The sequence below is a fragment of the Schistocerca nitens genome, chromosome 3 (assembly GCF_023898315.1).
Source record: "Schistocerca nitens isolate TAMUIC-IGC-003100 chromosome 3, iqSchNite1.1, whole genome shotgun sequence".
Taxonomy (NCBI): Eukaryota; Metazoa; Arthropoda; class Insecta; order Orthoptera; family Acrididae; genus Schistocerca; species Schistocerca nitens.
In genome coordinates this window covers 346,416,563-346,438,836 of record NC_064616.1, presented here as the reverse complement: position 1 = coordinate 346,438,836, position 22,274 = coordinate 346,416,563, and the positions used below count along the sequence as shown (strand labels likewise).

At 38.1% G+C, this 22,274-nt stretch overlaps 2 protein-coding genes across 2 annotated transcripts in view; one reads left to right on the top strand and one right to left on the bottom strand.

Annotated features, from left to right (window-relative positions):
* Positions 1 to 14,167, top strand: part of LOC126248298 (RNA-binding protein 12-like) — a 97,184-nt gene extending 83,017 nt beyond the window's left edge. Inside the window, exons 3-5 of the mRNA XM_049949164.1 lie at positions 1,344 to 1,487; positions 3,195 to 3,417; positions 11,884 to 14,167. Coding sequence (XP_049805121.1) covers positions 1,355 to 1,487; positions 3,195 to 3,417; positions 11,884 to 12,250 — 723 coding nt within the window. The 5' untranslated portion in view covers positions 1,344 to 1,354 and the 3' untranslated portion in view covers positions 12,251 to 14,167. The remainder of the gene's footprint in view (positions 1 to 1,343; positions 1,488 to 3,194; positions 3,418 to 11,883) is intronic.
* The window catches only part of LOC126248297 (zinc finger protein 135-like), a 192,334-nt gene that overhangs the window by 16,604 nt on the left and 153,456 nt on the right, over positions 1 to 22,274 (bottom strand). The window lies entirely within an intron of this gene.

Sequence of the window (22,274 nt, the reverse complement as noted above, 5' to 3'; positions counted from 1 at the left end):
CACTCTCTATGTCTGTCACCTCCTGCTCCTTCTCTCTATCCATCTCCTCCCCCACCCTCACTCTGTCCATCTCCTCCTCCTCCCCCCCCCCTCTGTCTATCTGATCCTCCCCCCTCTGTGTCCACCTGCTACTCACCCTCTCCCTGTCCATATCCTCCTTCTCCCCCTCTCTCTGTCCATCTCCAACTTCCCCATCTCTCTGCCCAACTCCTCCTCGCCTCCCCCTCTGTCCATCTCCTGCTCTCCCTCTCTATTCATCTCCTCCTCACTGCTTTCTCTCCTGATCTCTTCCTCCCATCTCCTCCTCTTCTTTCTCTGTCCATCTCCCCCTCCCCCCCCCCATATCTCCCTCTGTCTCCTGCTCTCCCCTCACCCTGTCCATCTCATCCTCTGCTCTCTCTGTCCCCATCTCCATCTCTGTCCATATCCTCTTGCCCCTCTCTCTGTCCATCTGCTCCTCTGCTCTCTGTCCTCCTCTTTCCTTTATTTCTGCCTTTCACCCCTCTCTGTCCATCACGTCATTTCCCCTTTCTGTCGCATTTCCCCCTCCCCATATCTCTGTCCATCTCCTCTTCCTCATGCTCTTTCCATCTCCTCCTCCCCCTTCTCTCTCCATGATATCACCCCCATGCTGATAGGTGGTTGCTGGCTCTTACCTCCACAGTATTCATTTCAGATAGTAAGTATACTAAGTTTGGATCAAATCAATTCAGGAGTTTAGGAGGGGCTTTTACCCATGACTTTGCCCATGTTCACACATGTCACATATATTTAAAATGTATTTAACATGTTGCACACACATTTGTACACATATTTCACTTGTATCTCTAGCGAATTTTGCCTTGCAGTTTTGTTTTCATGCAGCTCAATGTTTATGACCCCATATCTCTCGAACTATGTGTCATACAGTGCATGCATGGTATTTGAGAATACTGTCTGCAAAATACGCTGCAAATAGAGTCAGTAGTGAAGAAGTAATAAATTAAAAGGTCATGCCTGATGCTTCAGTTTTACTGCCTGGACAGTGAAAATGTAGGAAGCGATAAACATTTTCCTTCAAAATTCTTTTTTTTTGGGGGGGGGGGGGGGAGGGGGGTGTCAGCAAAAAAAAAAAATCTCATAAAAGTTTGAAATTATGTGTAAAGTTGGCAGCAAGTCACTAAATGCTCTCATTTTCAAATATTGGATGAATATACTCTAGCTATTTGTGCATCATGGGCTTCACTACTTTTTCAGTTCCACCTCAATCCCTTTGAGAGGTAGATGGTTTTTACACCCACAGTGGTTCTTTCCAGACAGCTGAAACTGATCCCATCATTTTCCCTTACTAAATTCTGTTTCAGGAGCTATTACAATGATGAGGCAGGGAAGAACAAGTACGAGACCAAGGCCTCTTGACTTTGGTGACCCAAGAACTCCGATGGCTTGGCAGCATAGGAATCTCAACTACCAACACCAGAATGTATATTCAGATAACTCAGGGGCAGGTTTGTACCACTTGTCCTCCAGATAAACAGTTTTCCAATTTTTTATTCCATGTGTTATGTGTAGGTTAATGAAAATTATGGAGAAGGAATTTTATGATGGAGACTGGGAGAATTGAATAGACAGGCATATTACTTTGTATGTATTCTGAACCTTTTCATTTTGAAGAAAAAAAAAAAAAAAACTTGCATCATTCACACCAGAAAGGAGTCTGTAAATCACAGAGTAGGTGCACCATGTCACACTTTTTCATTATGTTTCATGAATTAAAACCACATGCACAAGTCACATGCTTTCTATAATTTTGCATGTCTCAGAGCTGAAGTGGGTATTACTATCAGTATATTAAATAATGATAGTACAACTTTCCCCAGTTTCTCATGCTTAAGGTAAGTATTATGAAGGATTTTAAGGAAAGATATGATGAAGTGTTCCTGGTAGGTTGAAGTTTGGAAGGCAGGAGATCAGGTATTGGTGGAAATATAGCTGTGAGGATGAGTCATGAGTTGCTCTTGGGTAGCTCAGTCAGTAGAGCACTTGCCTATGAAAGGCCAAGGTCATAAGTTTCATATCAGTGCTCAGTGTACTGCAGAGTGAAAAAGTCATTCTACAAAATTAAAAATGCACATGGACCTAGAGCATATAGAACGAACTCTAAAAAACATAAATATTTGCCAGAAATGAAGAATCTCATCCAATATAAGATAGGGTCTGAAGGCTCTAATCTGATTATGCTAAATACATAAATATTGAAATATAAGAAGACTTTAAGAATAATCTGTAATAAAATTCTAAATGGCAAAATACTATTATGTTTAGCAAAACTATTAAAACTGGGTTACATATAAAAATAATATTGGTATCATTGGAAATGAAATGAGCTAATCAAAAAGAAAGAAAGCTACCAGCAACATGGAAAAGATGTAAATCATGTTGTTGTTGTTGTGGTCTTCAGTCGTGAGACTGGTTTGATGCAGAATCATTTAACCATACAGTAAAGCTGCATGCCCTCAGGAAAAAATTACGGCTGTAGTTTCCCCTTGCTTTCAGCCGTTCGCAGTACCAGAACAGCAAGGCCGTTTTGGTTAGTGTTACAAGGCCAGATCAGTCAATCATCCAGACTGTTGCCCCTGCAACTACTGAAAAGGCTGCTGCCCCTCTTCAGGAACCACACGTTTGTCTGGCCTCTCAACAGATACCCCTCCATTGTGGTTGCACCTACGGTACGGCTATCTGTATCGTTGAGGCACACAAGCCTCCCCACCAACGGCAAGGTCCATGGTTCATGGGGGGGGGGGGGGGGGGAGGGTGTAAATCATACACAGTGTAAATTTTGGATCACTGAAATGTTGTACATGTTTCAAATATGGTGGGTAAACTGTTGTATTGCAGCATTTAGATGCTTTTCACTTCTAAAAATTTTTTTGTGTATTTTGTCATGTACAAATTGTGGAAACTAAAGATTTAACGAGTTAACTAATTCCATCATTCAGTATTCCAACCAAGGCTTATAATAATAATAATAATAATAATAATAATAGTTATTATTGTTATTACTGTTATTATTATTTTACTGTTATTATTCAAATTAGTAAGATAATATGATCTTGTTACAGTGGTAATATGAAATAAAAAATAAAATAAATGAAATAAGTAAATAAATAAACTTCCTGCTGTGATGTATCATGCTTGCTCTGTTATTATTGCAGTTCATTCAGCGAAAGAGGTAGCAGGAATTTACCGTGAACCCAGTTTAGATCCTTACACTCAAACTGCAGCAACACACAGTGCATCAAAGGACTTACACTACATGGTCCAGCCACAAATGCAGTCAAAATCTGTTCCTCCAAGCACAGATATAAGCTCATCCAGCTCTTGCAGTGATGAACCAGACACAGAATCATGCCAGAAGTACAGTGGAACTGTACCTGTGTAAGTAGGTTTCCTTGATGGACTATATCATCGTCTCTGTGTTGTAATTTTGAGTAACAACATTAGTAAGAAATAATTAAAATTCAAGTCAGAATTTCTCAAGTGATTATACCATAAAAAATAAATTCATACAATAAGATATTTATCTATTTGTTAGTGCAGAAAGATATTGCAATATGTAAGTTGTTCAATACAGGATGGAAAATAATCAGATTGCTTAAACTGAATAAAACCTGATGAAAATTAATTAAATCTAATGAGTAGTGCTATGTGGACAATATTGATTCAAACATCAGTTAAGATTTCATGTTAGATTCACTTATGTTCATTAAGGTAATGTCTGGTATGAGGCAAACATGAAATCTACCATAATAAACAAATATAGATTCATACACCTAAATCCATATTCTGCAAACCACTGTAAAGTCAACATCAGAGAGTACTTCCCACAATACCACACATTAGAATTTCTTTCCATTCCATTCATATATGTAGTGTGGCAAGAATGACTGCTTAAACGCCTCTGTGCAGTTTCTGTGGGAGTCCCTGTAAGGACAGCGAGCCAGTTCTTGAAATTTTGAAGCTGGCTTCCACAGAAAATTGATGTCTTTTTTCCAAGTGTCCAACAGATCACTTTTTCCAGTATTTCTCTGATGCTCTCTTGTGGATCAAACAAACCAATGACCATTTGTGCTCCCCTTTTTTGTATACATTCAGTATCTCCTGTTAGTGTTAGTTGGTACTGATCCCACACACTTAAGCAATATTCTAAGATGGTACACACAAGTATTTTGTAAGCTTTTTCCCAGTAGCCAGCTAGTGAACTGATGTCTGCCATCTGCTTTACTTATGACTGAGCTTATGTGCTCATTCCCTTTCATATCCCCAAAAATTGTTACACCCAGATGTTTGTGCTGGTGGACAGTTGTGACACATTGATAATGTAGTCATCTTTGCATCTTGTGAAATACAGATATTAAGATTTCTGAACATGTGAAGCAAGTTCCCAATCTTTGCACAATTTTGATAGTGTATCAAAATGTGACTGAATATTTGTGCAGTTGTTTTTTTTTCCAGATAGTGCTTCATCGTAGACAACTGAGACATCTGCAGAAAAGTATGAGGTTCCTATTAATATTGTCTGCTAGGTCATTAATATACAACATGAACAGCAAGGGTCAAAACCCACTGCCTTGGGGCATGCCAGAAGGTACTTCTACATCTGCCAAGGTATCCCCATCAAAGAAAAAGTGCTGTGTTCTTTAGTCAAGTTACAAATTTCATTTTATACTCCATAAAACTGTGATTTTTGTTAATAAACATTGGTGTGGTACTGGGTCAAATGTTTTTTGGAAGTCAAAAAATACTGCATCTACATTATTACCTTGCTTCATAGCTTTTAGGATCTCATATATTCATTTTTTTTTAAATGAGGACTGTTGGGTTCTCCTCATTTTTGTATAAACTAGTGTTGCAAAACAGGAATACCTGAACCTGGCAGCTAAACCTATGTCACACCTGTAGCACATTATGTTCTGTGTGAATCTTACAGTACTTGTTTCCAGAAGAAAATGGAATCTGTATTTTTATTCCACAAACCACCTTACTATGAGTAGCAGATGGTACATTACATGTTACTATCTTCCCACACTCTCCCAGACCAGACCACCAACTTCTATTCCTTTCACAAATGACGATGGGAAAAACTAATGTTAGCAGCTGAAGTGACTCTTCGTCTGTATGAAGCCATGCACTTGTGTCTGATAAGACATCCACAGCTGTTGTATATATTATCAATCATGAATATATATGTGCACCATTGACAAACCCTTCCATTGACTTTATCAGTGATCACAGTTGATGGCCTCCCAATACACTGTTCGTATTTAATGTCGGTTCCTCCTTATGCAGACTTCTTAATGAGCTTGTGCACTTCGCAGTTTTTAATTGTGCAATTTATGTACACCTTCTGTAACTTTTCGTTCAGAGCCTCCTTCACCAAGAATTCAGTAACAGTATGTGTGGGTCCCCAGAATATCTTGAACCTTTGTGGATTTCAAAACTTTAGGACCACTCAGAATTTAGAAGAGCCTGAAAAGATAATGACTTCAGTGTGTTGCGCAACATCATCCAAAAAGGAATGGGAGTTAATGCGATCTTTCTCAAAATGCTTCGCATAAACAGTGAATTCTTTACTGAGATATGATATTTTTGTGACTGTGCCCAAAGAAACAGCCCAGGTGATCCATAGCATGTCTCCAACTTTGCAAGCACAGCCAGTCTGAATCCCAGATTCCATTCATATTTCCTATAAAATCTTAAAAGTGTGAGGGTGAGCTTCAATTTTGACAAAAGCTTACAACCACACCTTTTTCCAGATGGAACCAAAATTGGCTGTGTCAATATCAAAGAATACAGCTACAAGAGTGCATCTGTTTCAATATTATAACATGATGAAGCAATAGTACCTCCAGTCAAAGGACATCTTCATATAACTGCTTAAGAAGATAGTCTTGAAGTTTATAGCTAGATTATTCTACTCCATTATAAGAGAAAAGTCGGATCCCATGAAATGGGTGTTACACTATGTCACTAAGTTGCTATGAAGAAATAACGCTAGAAATGATGATCAGCTACCAACCTACATGTATAATGGTAATGCAGATTCTCATTAATTGCATTCAGACTGGATTCAATGGTGCCATGCCCATCATAATTTTAAACCAAATAGAGGCATCAGTCCAGGAGGCTATCCCATGCAAGTAATGCCCAACACCTTATTGGAATATTTTTGACCTGAAAAGAGGCTATGTTACCTCTCCTAAGAACAGCATCATTGCTATCTATATGAAAGTGGTTTACAACAGTCCTCCCCAATTCGTTTTACTGATTATTCTTCACTGAAAGATATTTTCACTGGGAAAATAGAGAAACTTTCTCAGGTCACTTGAACTGGGAAAGTAGTGTGCCATGTTCATTATTTGTGTACTGATTTTATTCCCAGCCCCACAACTGTTGAATATCAGTAGTAACTAATGATCAAGAAGCTGGAAGAGTGGGCATGAGCTAAAGATTTCAGTTGATCATAAGAGAAACCTGTGCATGCACTTTTAATATTCATAACTGTTTTAATTTTCCTAAAATAGGGCTGTAAGACACTTTCTTAATTTAAGAAAAAGTATGTGGAATGCCTATTCATGAAATAAGTGTCTCAGATGCCATGAATATTTTACTGACAGGATCTGGGCTGGAAACTAGTCCTGCTTCACACAGTTTTCATGTTATTTGTGAATCACTTACAGCTGTTCTATGAATGATGAGCACATCTTTTTTTTTTTTTTTTTTTTTTTTATTCATGATTTAAGTACACCATATTGCTCTCAAGTTCTTTGGCTACAAAACCCTTTGTTAAACATAATCTCTGTTCAGTTATACGGCCTTATGCCATCTTAATGTGAGAGTCTATATGTGTCATGGTACCACTCTACTGCTCTGTTTCTTAGCCAAGTTATTGCTACAGTGATAATTTCCCCATCATTGCTTTAGTGCTTTCCATAGATCAATTTTTTGTGGACCAGTGAGATGGAAATCAGTAGGAGCAAAATCTGGGCTGTAGGGCAGATGAGGAAGAACAGTCCATCAAAGTTTTCTCAAAATAGACTTCAGAATCATTTCGCCATGAGAGATGCCATGACTTTATCAGCTGAGGGTACTGTTTGGAACTTCTTCATCAGAGGAAATGTTGTATGGTGCCACTCCATGGATTGCTGTTTAGTTTCAGGCTAAAAGTGGTGAACCCATGTTTCAATCACCTGTGACAATGTTTGGCAAGATATTGTCACTGTTAGGCTCATAACAAGCAAGAAAAATGGTACAGATGTTCCTTCTTTTCTCTGTATGCTATGGCACAGATGTTCCTTCTTTTCTCTTTATGCTCTTCAGTTAGGTGTTGAGGAACCGAGCAAGTGCAAATTTTGAATACACAAACAAGTGTGTCACTACTACCAACAGAGATGTCAAAATGTGCATTGATTTGCTTGATTGTTATTTATCAGTCACCTGGAATAAGAGTGTTCATACTTAGGAAACATTGCAGGAATTACAGCTGTGTGCGAGTGGTCTGTGTGTGGATCAGACTGACTTCTTTTCCTGGTTATGTTGACAATATATGCTTCACTGTGCTTTTATCCACTGTGCAGTGACTGTAGACATTCTGTAAATGCCTGTAATTATTAATGATGGTCTGGTTTTCTGTGAAAAGAAATTCAGTGCCTGCTCTTTGCTTGGACTGGTTATAGTGCTGCCATCTACCAGGAGTTTCTGGAAATATATGAGATGAAATAGGAATGTTTAAAGTTACAATTTTTTGAACTAAAACAGGCCTAGAAAAGAAGTGTTGCATTACTTATTGAGTGCCCCTCATATTTTGATGCTGTCAAGTGCCCTTTTGTCACCCAAATACAGCCTTTCATGGTGTGAGAAGCATACAGAATCTGGTAACTCCCACCATCTGCTACTAACCCTTAGGGAAATGGCAGCAAGGGATACGAAAGGACACAAGGTGCTCTCAGTATGTATACATGGGGGCTCATTCAACATGCTGAAGAGGCTATTCCAGCAGCCATTGAGGGTACAGGGTGCAAGCAGTTGCAGATTGTGGCACATGTTGGAACCTATCAGAGGCTGCTACCCACGTAGCTCACTGTGTGTGGGGAGCACACAAAGGTTTTTTAGATTAGGTGACTCTCCATCCAACCCACATAGTGATAGCTGTAAGCAACCCATGAATATCAGTGTAAGATTGAAAGAAATGCCTCCACAGGCCAGTGTATTACAATCCTACTGGTTAACTGCTGAAGCATTTGTAACAGAGTGCCAGAGTTTGAAGTGCTCCTGAAAAGTGGTGAAACCTTAAAAAATACTACATGCAGAAAGCTGATTGAAAACTAAACTTGATACCAATGAGATTTTTGGGGAAAATTTGAGTGTATATGGAAAGGATAGCCTAGTTGGAAATGAAGGTGGTGTATTTGTCGCAGTAGACGTGTGAGATTTTCTGGGCAAGACTCAGTATCAGGGGAGATCATAAAATGGTAACTGGATCCTTCTATCACCCACCAGACTCATCTCCTGATGTAACCAAAAACTTCAGAGAAAACCTCAGTTCACTTGTACGTAATTTCCTGTAATCATTGGTGGAAACTTTAATAATCCAACAATCAACTGGGAAAATTGAAGTTTTGTTAGTGGTGGCTGTGATAAGATAACCTGTGAAACATTACTAAACACCTTCTTTGAAAACTGCTTAGAAAAGATAGTTCAGAACACCACTCATGATGGAAATATATTGGATCTAATGGCAACAAATAGACCTGATCTCTTTGAGGATGTCCACATTGAAACTGGTACCACTGACCATGATGTGATTGTGGTACCACTGAATACCAATGTACAAAGGGCAACTAAAACAAGCAGAAAGATATATATGTTCAGTAAAGTAGATCAAAAAATCAGTAGTTTCATATGTCTGTGAGGAACTTGAAACTTTCAGCATGGGGCAGGAGCATGTAGAGGAACTATGGCTCAGTTTTAAAAGAATAGTTGACCATGCACTGGACATATATGTATTCAGTAGAATGGTTCATAATCGGAGGGACCCTCCATAGAATACAGCCTCTGTAAAGAAACTTCTAAAAAAACAGAGACTACTGCATAATAGGTTTAAAACAAAGCATAGAACTATGGATAGAGAGATGCTGAATGAAATGGATTTAGCTATCAAGTCAGCAATGCATGAAGCCTTCAGTGAATACCATAACAGAATATTTTCAAATGATCTTTCACAAAAACTAAAGTAATTCTGGTCATATGTAATGGCTTTTAGTGGTGCAAAAGTTGGTGTACAGTCCCTTGCGAAGGAAATGGGAACAGAAGTTGAGGGTAGCAAAGCAACAGCTGAAATGCTTTACTCAGTTTTCAGATGTTCCTTTGCAAAGGAACCCAGGAGTATTGCCCCAATCGAACACTCGTACGACTGAAAAGATGAGTGAAATCAGTACTAGGGTCAGTGGTGTTCAGAAACAGCTGAAATCATTAAAACTGAACAAAGCTCCAGCATCTAATGAAATCCCTATCAGGTTCTATATTGAATTTTTGGATTAGTTAGCCTCTCTTTTAACTATAATCTATTGTAGAACCCCAAACAAAAAACCATGTCCAGTAGTTATCATAAAGCACAGGTAACATCTGTCTACAAGAAGGGTAGTAGAAGTGATCCACAAAACTACTGTCCAGTATCTTTGACACTGATTTGTTGTAGAATCTAAGAACATATTCTGAGCTCAAGAATAATGAGATATCTTAAACAAAATGACCTCCTCCATGCTAACTAGCATGGAGTCTGAAAACATTGATCACATGAAACTTGACTCTCACTTTTCTCACATGACATACTGAAAGTTTTGGATCAAGGCAGTCAGATAGATGCAGTATTTCTTGATTTCCAAAAAGCATTTGACTCAGTAACACATCTACTTTTATTGTCAAAAGTTTGATCATATGGGGTATCAAGTGACATTTCTGACTGGATTGAGTACTTTTTGGTAGGGAGGACACAGCATGTTATCTTGGAAGGAGAGTCATCGTCATATGTAGAAGTAACTTTGGACGTGCCCCACAGAAGTGTATTGGGACCATTGCTGTTCATGTTGTGTATTAATAACCTTGCAGACAATATTAATAGTAACATCAAGCTTTTTGCAGATGGTGCAGTTATCTGTAATGAAGTACTGTGTGAAAGAAGCTGCATAAATATTCAGTCAGATCTTGTTCAGATTTCAGAGTGATGCAAAGATTGGCAACTTGCTTTAAATGTTTAAAAATGTAAAACAGTGTAATCGCAAAATGAAAAAAAAATTGTATCCTATGACTACAATATCAGTGAGTCACAGTTAGAATCTGCCAACTCATACAAATACCTGGGTGTAACGCTTCACAGGCACATGAAATGGAATGACCACGAAGGCTCAGTTGTGGGTAAAGCAGGTGGTAGACTTCAGTTTATTGGTAAAATATTGGGGAAGTGCAATCAGTATGCAAAGGAAATTGCTTACAGATGACTCATGTGCCCATTCTAGAATATTGTTCAAGTGTGTGGGACCTGTACCAAATAGGCCTAACAGGGGATATTGAATGTATATGGACAAGGGTGGCACAAACATTCACAGGTTTGTTTGACCTGTGGGTGAGTGTTACAGTGATTCTGAAGTAACTGGAGTATCGGACTCTTGAATATAAATGTAAACTCTCTTGAGAAAGTCTACTAACAAAGCGTCAAGAACCAGCTTTAAACGATGACTCTAGGAACATACTACAAGCCCCTACATCACTCACATAGGGATCATGAGGACAAGACTAGAATAATTACAGAATACACAGAAGCATTCACACAATTGCCCTTCCCACACGCCATATGTGAATTGAACAGAAAGAAACCATAATAACTAGTGCAATGGGACAGATCATCTGCCATGTACTTCAGGGTGGTTTGCAGAGTATGGATGTGGGTGAATAAATTGTTGCTTATCTGCAGGCCAAGTGTACCACTGCCGCTCATGATCCAAAAGATCTAGTGCTGGAGAAAGTCATTTGATACTTAATGTGGCCCAGGCTAATCCCAGACATGGTGGACTTCAGCAAGCTGTGCACTGCACAAAGCTTTTCCCAGAATACATTTTTTACTGTCTGACCAGTGCACATCTCCTCCTAGCCTCATAGGAATGATGTAGTAGTCCTCATACAACTCCATTTTGCATGTATCCATTAGGCATGTATGTACAACCCTAATAAATAGACTGATTGGAATACAGTATCTGTTATAAACCATTCTTTATGCACCAATTTTTAACACTCTGAATTTCATATATGAACACTCCCCCATACCCCACTTCACTTATTGTCAAATGACCTGTTAGTGTTGGGTAATAATGGTATGAGTGTAAAACCTCTTCTGAAATGTTGTCTTATTTCAAGGCTCATCCCTAGTTTGATTGGTGAGGATTTAAATTTGTCTCAGGGTGGTTGGCTTATTCTATAGTTTACATGATCAACAAGCCAGATGTGTTATTATTGTAACACATGTTGAGCCTTCTTAATATCTTTTAAACAATTATACCTAAGTTTTTATTAACAGGTAAATATCTAGTGTATGTAGTTAACATGCAAGTAAAAGTGGAAAGTTTTAATAGCTGTGCTGGGTACAATTAGTGCTAAGATTATGAAATGCTTTAAACTTTATTATTTACATAACAGGGTACTAATGAACTCCCTGTCGAATGTCTGGATCCGTAACAATCACCATCGCCATGATTTGTACTTAAATTTGTAAATAGTCCTGAATATATGTGTTTTTTGTCTTTTATGTAAAACTGAATAATGGAGAGATTTATGACATGCTTGCTCTAATAGGCAGCCAATGGCAACATGGGATGGTGAACCATGTCCTGTTCATCACTGTCTGGGAGTGATGTCTCCACTGCCAATTGCTATGCCTGTGCCTGTGCCACTGCCACTGCCACCCCCAGCAGTGCTGGTGCCCACTCCACATGGGCCACATCCCTTGATGCTGCAAGCAGCCTCACCTGCACCATCCCCTGCTCCCCTGCTTCCGCTGCCCGTACGAGAACATTTGCCGGCGGTTCAGTTAGCACCTACAAATAAAGCAGCTGTGAATTCACATAAGTGTGCAGGAAAAGCTATTGTACTGTGGATTGTGTTTGCTGTTGTGGTTGTTGGAATAATCTTAGCCATTATCTTGAAATTTGTAAGGATTTAGCACGGGAGCAAAACTGTTTGTTTCAAAGATCTCAGAATAGCAGGGAATAAGTAGCTGAACTTCACATCATAGATGGCTACTGGTTTACCTGATAAAAAGATAAGGTTAAGTATTGACACATACATAAGAGTGATTAATACTGAGAGCTTTTAGGCAGAAGTGAAAAAGTGATACTCGAGAAAGTATGTTACGTTATAGAGAATGAGATTAATCAAAGCAAGTAGATGTTTAACAAGTATAAGATTTAATTTTCTCATTGGAATGCATATGTGACAGGAAGCTGTGGAAGACATTAGGCTTGATTTCTATGCAACGTGGCAGGAAAACAAACTTCCAGGATTTCTGTGTTTATTATCAGAAAATGAACTCTTAATTTATTTGAAAATAAGCTGTTTGTATGATAAGAAAATGTAGGAAACAAGTCACATTTTAGAGAACTTTTGTTTATTACATTATGGACATATTCTTTTAAAACATGAAGATAAATTATAGTGATAACTTTGTGCAACAAAACAAGATAATTGTTTATGAAGTTAGACTTTAATTCCAGTGTTATATGTCATTTCTTGTGTAATTAAAAGTATTTCTGTTTTAAATTGCAGTTTTGGCATTAACTAATAAAGAGACTGAGAAGAGAATTTTTATAAGGATGTTCCATATCATGTTTGTATATTTTGTTGGTAGTAAATTAACAAATGTAGGGTGTCCATAAGAAGAAAGGCAATGAGAAATAAATTGTGGTATGAGGAGTCATTACTGGATACACCACATTTGCCACACTGCTTTGTATATAAATAACATCCTGGTGTCTGTATGTGTGTAAGATCTTAGCAGTAGAGTCAGTTATTTTACCTCTAGTACTGTAACACCATTGCAGTCTTTAAAATGGACAATATTTATCTCAGGTGATGTGAAAGAGTAAAAGAACTAAACAGTTAACTCCACTGATACAGAAGTTTGTAGTATTTTAGGAGTTCTAAGTAAAAATGTGAATTAACATTATCACACTTCGGTCCAACTTGATTAATTACAGTTTATATTCTTTTTACAAAATTAGTACCAGAAAGCTGTGGATATCACTGTGTTTGAATTTCTGTTGTCCAGGTGATGATAAGTAACACGCATATTTATGTGCTGTTATCTGCAGACATACAAAATGTAGAAGAGTGGTAGTGTTACTATTTGTGGCAGTTATTCTCCATTGCAAATTAAATGCATTTTCTTGCTGATAAAAATCTTCACTCATATTTTGCAGCTGACTTTTGCTTGATAATCAAACTTTTTCTTATTTTGTTTTTGGTATTACCAATGGTTGAGAGAGAGAAAAGTTTTGCATTTTTAATTTAATGGTTATTCTGTATTTCACAGCTTTAAAATATGTAGTTGTTTCCATTGACTGTGGAAAACAATAACTAGAAGTGAGATCATCTGTAAGATTGGTGTTTATAAGTACAATAAGAAAATAAAAGTCATCTTTGGTGACAGTGATTTTCTGGGAACTAGTTCATGGTCTAAAACATGTGCCCTTACTCATCTTCTGCAACTGCCTTTTTTAATTGCACAGTGCAGGTTTCCACAGCTGGTGTTTAGATCTTTAGTGATATTGGTCTTCTAGGAATCAGGCCAACAAAGATAGAAACACCAGCTGTGAATACCTGCATTGTGTGATCAAGTAAGTCAGTTGTCAAAGATGAGTGAAGAATTTTCATCTGTAGCAAAATTGTTGAAGATACATGAAGACAGGCATTTGATTTATTAAACTGTGATTTGCATATTTTAATAAAGACCCAATGAAGCAGTCACAAAATGTACTTTATTTCTTGAACCCTTTTATTCTGTCAATAAAATACAGGTAGTTTACCCTGATAACTGTTAGAGAGTATGTAGGCAAGCAGTTTTATTGGTGATCTATTTTCTGTGCTTTTGCAGTACTTGTCAGCATAATAAAGAAATTAATTGTTTGCTACCTGCAACATGTTACATGTAACTTACAAATCATTGTACTGTGTGGTTATGATGTCAAGATTAAAGTTAAATTCAGACTGATAGTTTCATGAGAAACTTATTTCAGAAGTAACACATTTATTTGCATATAAATTCAAACCAATGTGCTTTAGGTTTTAATGTACCTAGGAATTTCATTTAAAAAAAGTGACAGACAATGTGTTTAATTGTGGCCCTGATACCATGGATTGAAGAGAATAAAAAATGGAATTTATGGCCATTCAATAAATCAGTACGTAATACTGTAGTTACAATGTTACTTATAATCTGTCTTGATGGCAAAAATGTTTATTCACATGACAGGTTTCAGTTCCTGTAGAACCATCTTCACATCTGCAATTTCGGTTACAGGAGTAACCCGTCCACACATAGCAACCTTCACATACTACGTCACACATTTTTTTATGTGACGCAGCATGTGAGGGTTACTGTGTGTGGACAGGTTACAATGTTACTTATAATCTGTCTTGATTGCAAAAATGTTTATTCACATGACCGGTTTCAGTTCCTGTAGAACCATCTTCACATCTGCAATTCCGGTTACAGGAGTAACCCGTCCACACATAGCAACCTTCACATGCTACGTCACACATTTTTTTATGTGACGAAGCATGTGAGGGTTGCTGTGTGTGGACAGGTTACTCTCATAACTGAAATTGCAGATCTGAAGATGGTTCTAGGGGAACCGAAACTGGTCATGTGAATAAACATTTCTGCAATCAAGACAGATTATAAGTAACATTGTATAACCAGTGATTGTGGTATCCCATCAGACATTGTGTCTGTCTTAGAAAAATACTGTAGTTAGGATATTAGTAAAATGAATTGCTTTGGCATTTACATCTACAAGGAGTATAACAGAAGATGTCTGTGCCACAGTTTACAGTAACAGGAACTTAGCCACCGTAAATTCCAGAACCAAACAGGAAAATCATGCCCAAGGATAAGTTTATAATTTAGACCTGAATATATGAAAGACAAGAATACAAACATTAGGATTTAATGTCATGTTGACATTGAGATCATTAAAGATTCAGATTGGGGAAAGAAATCAGCCATGCCTTTTGAAACAAACTATCTTGCCATTCACATTAAGAGATTTACATAAATCATAAAAAACTTAAACCTGAATTGCCGGATGAGGATTTGAACCACTGGTCTGCCGAATAAGAGGCCACTGCCTTGCCAATCAACCATCTTGTCTGGTCTGCATATATGAGGGCAGCCAGTAACCCTTTCCACTACTGTTAAGTCTGTCAATAATAATTGCTGTTGTATAATGCCTTTTTTTCATTTAGATTTAAGGTGTGTAGTTTGACTCTGGAGTGAGTGACTGCAATTTTTTAACTGAGTGGATACTCAGCACATTTGTGAGAGAGTCTTTTTTGTACACAGTGGGCTGTTTGTGTTTAAACAAGAGTTCACATGAAAAAGATGTTTACTGGTTTTTAGATCCATCTTATATTGGGTGTCTCTTCTAATATTCATCATGTGCATTTTCTCTGGTGTTTCAGCAGATATTTGCAATTTTGTTTTTTGCAGTGTGTGGCTGGAGTGAGACCAAACAAATATTGCTCATCACATCTTTCATAGGATGCCAAGCATCAATGGAAAGTGTTGGTTTGTTTCCCATTAGAAACAAAATGATTCATCAGGTTACCTTCCATTCAAAAGGCTGTTGCACGCAGCGATGGTTATATTGAATTGTAAATAATAGATTTCAGCTATCAGTCGTCCTTTTTAAATTTTTATTGGCAGATCTAGATTTCAGCTAGAAACTAGCCATTCTCAATGCACTATTGTTTTTGATCAATGCATGTAGTGCCTGTTGGTTGGGCTTCATCCGCAGTTCATTGGATACAACGGAATCATAATGCATTACATGCATCGATCAAAAACAATAGTGCATTGAGAATGGCTAGTTTTTAGCTGAAATCTAGAGCTGTCAATAAAATTTAAAAAAGATGATTGATAGCTGAAATCTATTATTTACAAAAGAAAATGATTTTTAAAACAGAATTTTACACACCCATTTGATAGAGCAGTCCCAGATTAGTCCAGTGCAGAATTCATTTTATCAATATTAAAGCAACAAATAAACAGTATTCCCGCAGTGACTTGCGTGCTTCCATGTCTCACACTGATTGCTACTACCATGTTGCAGTGCTGCTCAGTCATTGCTGGAGTACCTGTTATTCATTGTGTTTTAATGTTCTTGTTAATACACACTGATAAAACAAATGTCACACTAAACCAATTTGGGGCTTACCCTAGTGAATACACATGTAAAATTCTGCTTTAAAAATAATTTTGTCTGGAACAGGCAACAGACTGATGCTTTCTGTTGACACTGGACATCACATGAAAGACATGATGAGTGGTATGTGTTTGGACTGACTCCAGTTACACACTGCAAAAATGAAATTGCAAATATCTTCTGAAACACTAAACAAAACGTGGCTGACTACTCTTAGGAGGGACAACCAGCATATGTTCACAAGAAAAATAAAAAAATCGACACATAAACCTCATTTTTCTTCATATGTAAGTTGAAAGGCTTCCTTCCCACACATTCCTTTTACTCTCTGCAGGGCCTCCCCCCCAGAGTGGTCGAGAGGTTTTGTAGAGTAAAGCAGTCATGAATCCAAAGATTGTTTTGAACACCATAGTGCTTCCCTAGGCATGATCCTGTTGGAGGTGGTATGCCATTGCCTTCCTTCAACCTTTGAACTGACTTACCTGGCCAGTTATTGGGGCACCTACAATGTAACATAGATTCCAGACCACAGTGTAACGTGGCATATTTAGCATCAATAAACATTCACCATCGAGTCACACTGATGTAACATAATTTACATATCTATACAGTATGTTGTGACAAATCTTTCTCTCACCCTTCCAGCATTCTGCAAACTATATATTTAGTGGCTAATAACATGACCAAATAGCTTTGGTTGAACGATCCTAGGGTCTCTATAGAGAGAGGAAAAAAATGGGAAGCAAAGTTTGCAAATGATATCACACACTTGTCAGATCACGCTTTTCTGAGAAAGCTTTATACAGATGAGGTGCATACAAAAGACTGAATATGTTGCTAAGTTTTTGGACAATGTTCTTCCTTAGAACTAACTGACTAACAAAAGCACACACATACATATGCATGGCTATGTTGTCCTCTCTACACTGTCTTGGTGCTGCAGTCCGACTAGGATGAGGAAGTGGAATGTGGAATGTGGGAGGAGATGGAGAGTAGACAGAGGGATAAAGGGAAGAGAGGCTGATTGCTGTGAGGGAGAGGGAGCAAGTGAACAGACAATGATAAAGTGTTGTTTGGCCACACAGCAGAAAGGTCTTTAGTGCCCTTAAAAAAATGTAATGAGAGGAGTGTTGGTAAAACATTACACATGTATTCAGAGGTAAAACGTTTAATAAGAAACTGAAATTCTTTGGAAAGGATTAAAATAATGCAACATATACCTTTGCCTGGATGATCACTGGAATAAAAAGGATGAGCCAGTCACTCTCCAATACAACGAACTCTCCAGCTTAAAAGTTTAGGCTGGATTCCAGATACTTCATAGAAGTTTAGAAGCTTTACTCCATTTGTCTCGTCATTGGCTAAAACAGGGGGCTGACCCCACCTAAATTTGTTTTTGCATTTTATCACAATATAAAACGCACAAGCATCACAGAGTGGGGGAGTTCTCATGACAGTGTATAAAGCCATGTGTCAGGGGACAATGTCCTATTCAGAGGCAGGTCAGGCTCACTACATCCCATTGGAGTGACTATATAAGGTACAGCGCAGCCAGATATTTGGCTTCATTGACAATAGTTTATTGTTCATCACTGCCAGCCACTCCTTCTCTCATAGTTGGCTGGGTGTCTGACTCAATGGTGAAAACACAGCCTGCAGGGGCATCATGTCACTTTAAGTTCCCTACAGGCCTCCTGGACTGTTCTGTTTGCTTGCACGTTTCCCCAGATTCCCTAGTGCTCTCATACCCAGTAGAATGATATGTGGTTTCCATATTATTTAAGGAGGGGTAGGTTGTCAGATATATTTTGCGTCATTTTTTCTGCTGGGTACATTTACTGCAGTGCAACCCTAAGATAACATGAGAAACGTCTTGCTCTGAAGAGGCCCCTACTGCTCTAGTGTCTTTAGGATTACATGGAGCTCTGCAGGAAATATGGTATATTCATTAGGAAGACAAATCCTGAAGACATAGTTGGGTAATATGAATGAGCAGCCCAAGGAGCACCCTCGTTTTGAGTCATCAGTGCACTCAACTTCAAGACCACGATACCTATCTAAAATGTTATAGAACAAAGATGTACAGGTTAAATCTGGAGTGCAACCTTTCTTAAAATTTGCCATATCTAAAATAATTCTGGGCTTCTTTAAGATCCAGGTGGAAATCTGCTTCAGCCTTACTGTAAAACTTTAAAATTGCCCACACTCGTTTCCTAGAGACAGCCCTTCATGTAAATGCCATAGGACCTCATTGCTCACTATTGATTAGGAAAAAGCCTTTCCATTGGTGGGTGAGCAACAGTATTGTTTGCAGATGTTTGTGGAATGTAGGTCTACATCTACATCTACATCTGCATCTACATGATTACTCTGCTATTCACAATAAAGTGCCTGGCAGAGGGTTCAATGAACCACCTTCAAGCTGTCTCTCTACCTTTCCACTCTAGTACGGCACGCAGGAAAAATAAGCACTTGAATTTTTCTGTGCGAGCCCTGATTTCTCTTATTTTATCATGATGATCATTTCTTCCTATGTAGGTGGGTGCCAACAGAATGTTCTTGCAACCAAAGGAGAAAACTGGTGATTGAAAATTCATGACAACATCCCGTCCCAGTGAAAAATGCCTTTGTTTTAATAATTGCCACTCCAATTCATATATCATGTCTGTGGCACTATCTCCCCTATTTTGCAATAATACAAAATGAGCTGCCCTTCTTTGAACTTTTTTGATGTCATCCGTCAGTCCCACCCGTTGCGGATCCCACACCACCCAGCAATACTCCAGGACAAGTGTGATGTAAGCCGTCTCTTTAGCAGAGCTATTGCACATTCTAAGTTTTTTGCAAATGAATTGCAGTCTTTGGTTTGCTCTACCCACAGCATTATCTATGTGATCATTCCAATTTAGTCAAAACTAGACATGATTGTCTTAATGGGATTTCTGCGATCGTTCATTAAATAAAAATATGGCATTTCAGTCTTTTGATTGCTATTTTTTATTTTCAATGACCGGTTTCAGGCTAGCTGCCCATCTTCAGAGCATATATTGCAGTTACGGAGTAACTTGTCACTACAGAACTATCGGTCCTATGTCATAACTAACTATCTGAAAATGGGCAGCTAGCCTGAAACTGGTCATTGAAAATAAATAAATAAAAATAAAAAAAATAAAAATAGCGGTCAAAATACTGAAATGCCATATTTTTATTCCAATTTAGAATATTTGTAATTGTAATCCCTAAGTATTTAGTTGAATTTAAAGCCTTCAGATTTGTGTGACTTATGATGTAATAGAAAGCTAGCAGATTTCTTTTAGTACTCATGTGAATAACTTCACACTTTTCTTTATTCAGGGTCAATTGACATTATTCGACCATACAGATACCTTATCTAAATAATTTTGCAATTAATTTTGGTCACCTGATGACTTTACAAGGCGGTAAATGACAGCATCATCTGCAAACAATCTAAGATGGCTATTCAGATTGTCTCCTAAGTCGTTAATATAGATCAGGAACAATGGAGGGCCTGTCACTCTTCCTTGGGAAACGCTGGATATTACTTCTGTTTTACTCAATGACATTCCATCTATTACTATGAACTGTGACCTTTCTAATAGGAAATCACAAATCCAGTCACACAGCTGAGGCGATATTCCATAAGCGTGCAGTTTGGTTAGAAGACACTTGTGAAGAATGGTGTCGTAACCCTTCTGGAAATCTAAAAATATGGAATCAATTTAACATCCCCTATTGATAGCACTCATTATTTCATTAGTATAAAGAGGTAGTTGTGTTTCACAAGGACAATTTGTTCTGAATCCATGCTGACTATGTGTCAATAAATCGTTTTCTTCGAAGTACTTCATAATGTTCAAGCACAGTATATGTTCCAAAACCCTACTGCAAATTGTGTTAGTGATATTGGCCTGTAATTTGGTGGATTAGTCCTACTTCTCTTTTTGGGTATTGGTGTGATTTGAGCAATTTTCCAATCTTTAGCTACGGATCTTTCTAAGAGCGAGCAGTTGTATATATTTGCTAAATATGGAGCTATTGTATCAGCATACTCTAAAGGAACCTGACTGGTATACAATCTGGACCAGAGGCCTTGACTTTATTGAGTGATTTAAGTTGCTTTGCTACACCGAGGATATCACTTTTATGTTTCTCAACATGGCAGTTGTTCTTGACTGGAATTCAGGAATACTTACATCGTCTTCTTTGGTGAATGAGTTTCTGAAAACCGTGTTTAATAACTCTGCTTTAGTGGCACTGTCATCAGTGACTTCACCGTTGTTATTGCGCAGTGAAGGTACTGATTGTGTCTTGCCACTGGTGTGCTTTATGTATGACCAGAATCTCTTTGGATTTTCTGCCAGATTCTGAGACAGAGTTTCATTGTCGAAATTATTAAGTGCATCTCACATGGAACTACGTGCTATATTTTGAACTTCTGCAAAACTTTGCCAATCTTGGGGATTTTGCTTTCTCTTAAATTTGGCATGCTTTTTTCGTTGCTTCCGCAACAGTGATCTGACCTGTGTACCATGTGGGATCGGTTCTATCACTTATTAATTTATGTGGTATATATCTCTCAATTGCCATTAATACTATCTCTTTGAAATCATTCCACACCTTTTCTATGCTTACATGATCAGATTGGAAGGAGTGAAGGCTGTCTCTTAAAAAGGCATTAAGAGTATTTTTATCAGCTTTTTTAAATAGGCATACTTTGTGTTTATTTTTGATGGGTGCAGGTGTTACGGTATTCAGCCTAGCAGCAACTGTCTTGTGGTCGCTAATCCCTGTATTCATCATGATTCTTCCTATTTGTCCAGGATTATTTGTTGCTAAGAGGTCAAGTATGCTTTCACAACCATTTATGCTTTGAGTGGGCTCACGAACTAATTGTTCAAAATAATTTTCTGAGAAATCATTCAGTACAATTTTGGATGATGTTTTATGTCCACTGCTGGCTTTAAACATATAATTTTTCCAGCATATTGAGGGTAGATTAAAGTCACCACCGACTATAATTTTATGAGTGGGGTACATTTTTGAAATGAGACTCAAGTTTTCTTTGAACTGTTCAGCAACTATATCTTCTGAGTCAGGGCATCAGTAAAACGATCCAGTTAATAGTTTAGTCCAATTGTCAAGTATGACCTCTACCCATACTATTTTGCAGGATCTACCTACTTCAATTTCACTACAGTAAACTACATCTGAGAGCAATAAATACTCCACCACCAACTGTATTTAATCTATCCTTTCTTAACACTGTTAGATCATTGGGAAAGATTTCAGCTGAACTTATTTCCAGCTTTAGCCGGCTTTCTGTACTTATAACTATTTGAGCTTCAGTGCTTTCTATTAGGGCTTGGAGCTCTGGTTCTTTCCGACACAGCTACTACAATTTACCACTACAATACCGATCATTTCTACAACTACATTACTGTGTTTTACCTGCCCCCTTTTAGAGTGACACCCTTTCTGTGGTCTCCTGAGACCCTCTAACCTAAAAAACCACCCTGTCCCTTCCACACAGCCCCCGCTACCTGTGTAGCCACTTCGTGTGTGTAGTGGACTCCTGACCTATTAAGCGGAACCCAGAAACCCACCACCTGATGGCACAAGTGAAGGAATCTGCAGCCTACATGGTCACAGAACCACCTGAGCCTCTGATTCAGACCCTCCACTCAGCTTTGCACCAAAGGACCAGACCGGAGGCATGGCTCAGACATGCCTCCGCTATATCCT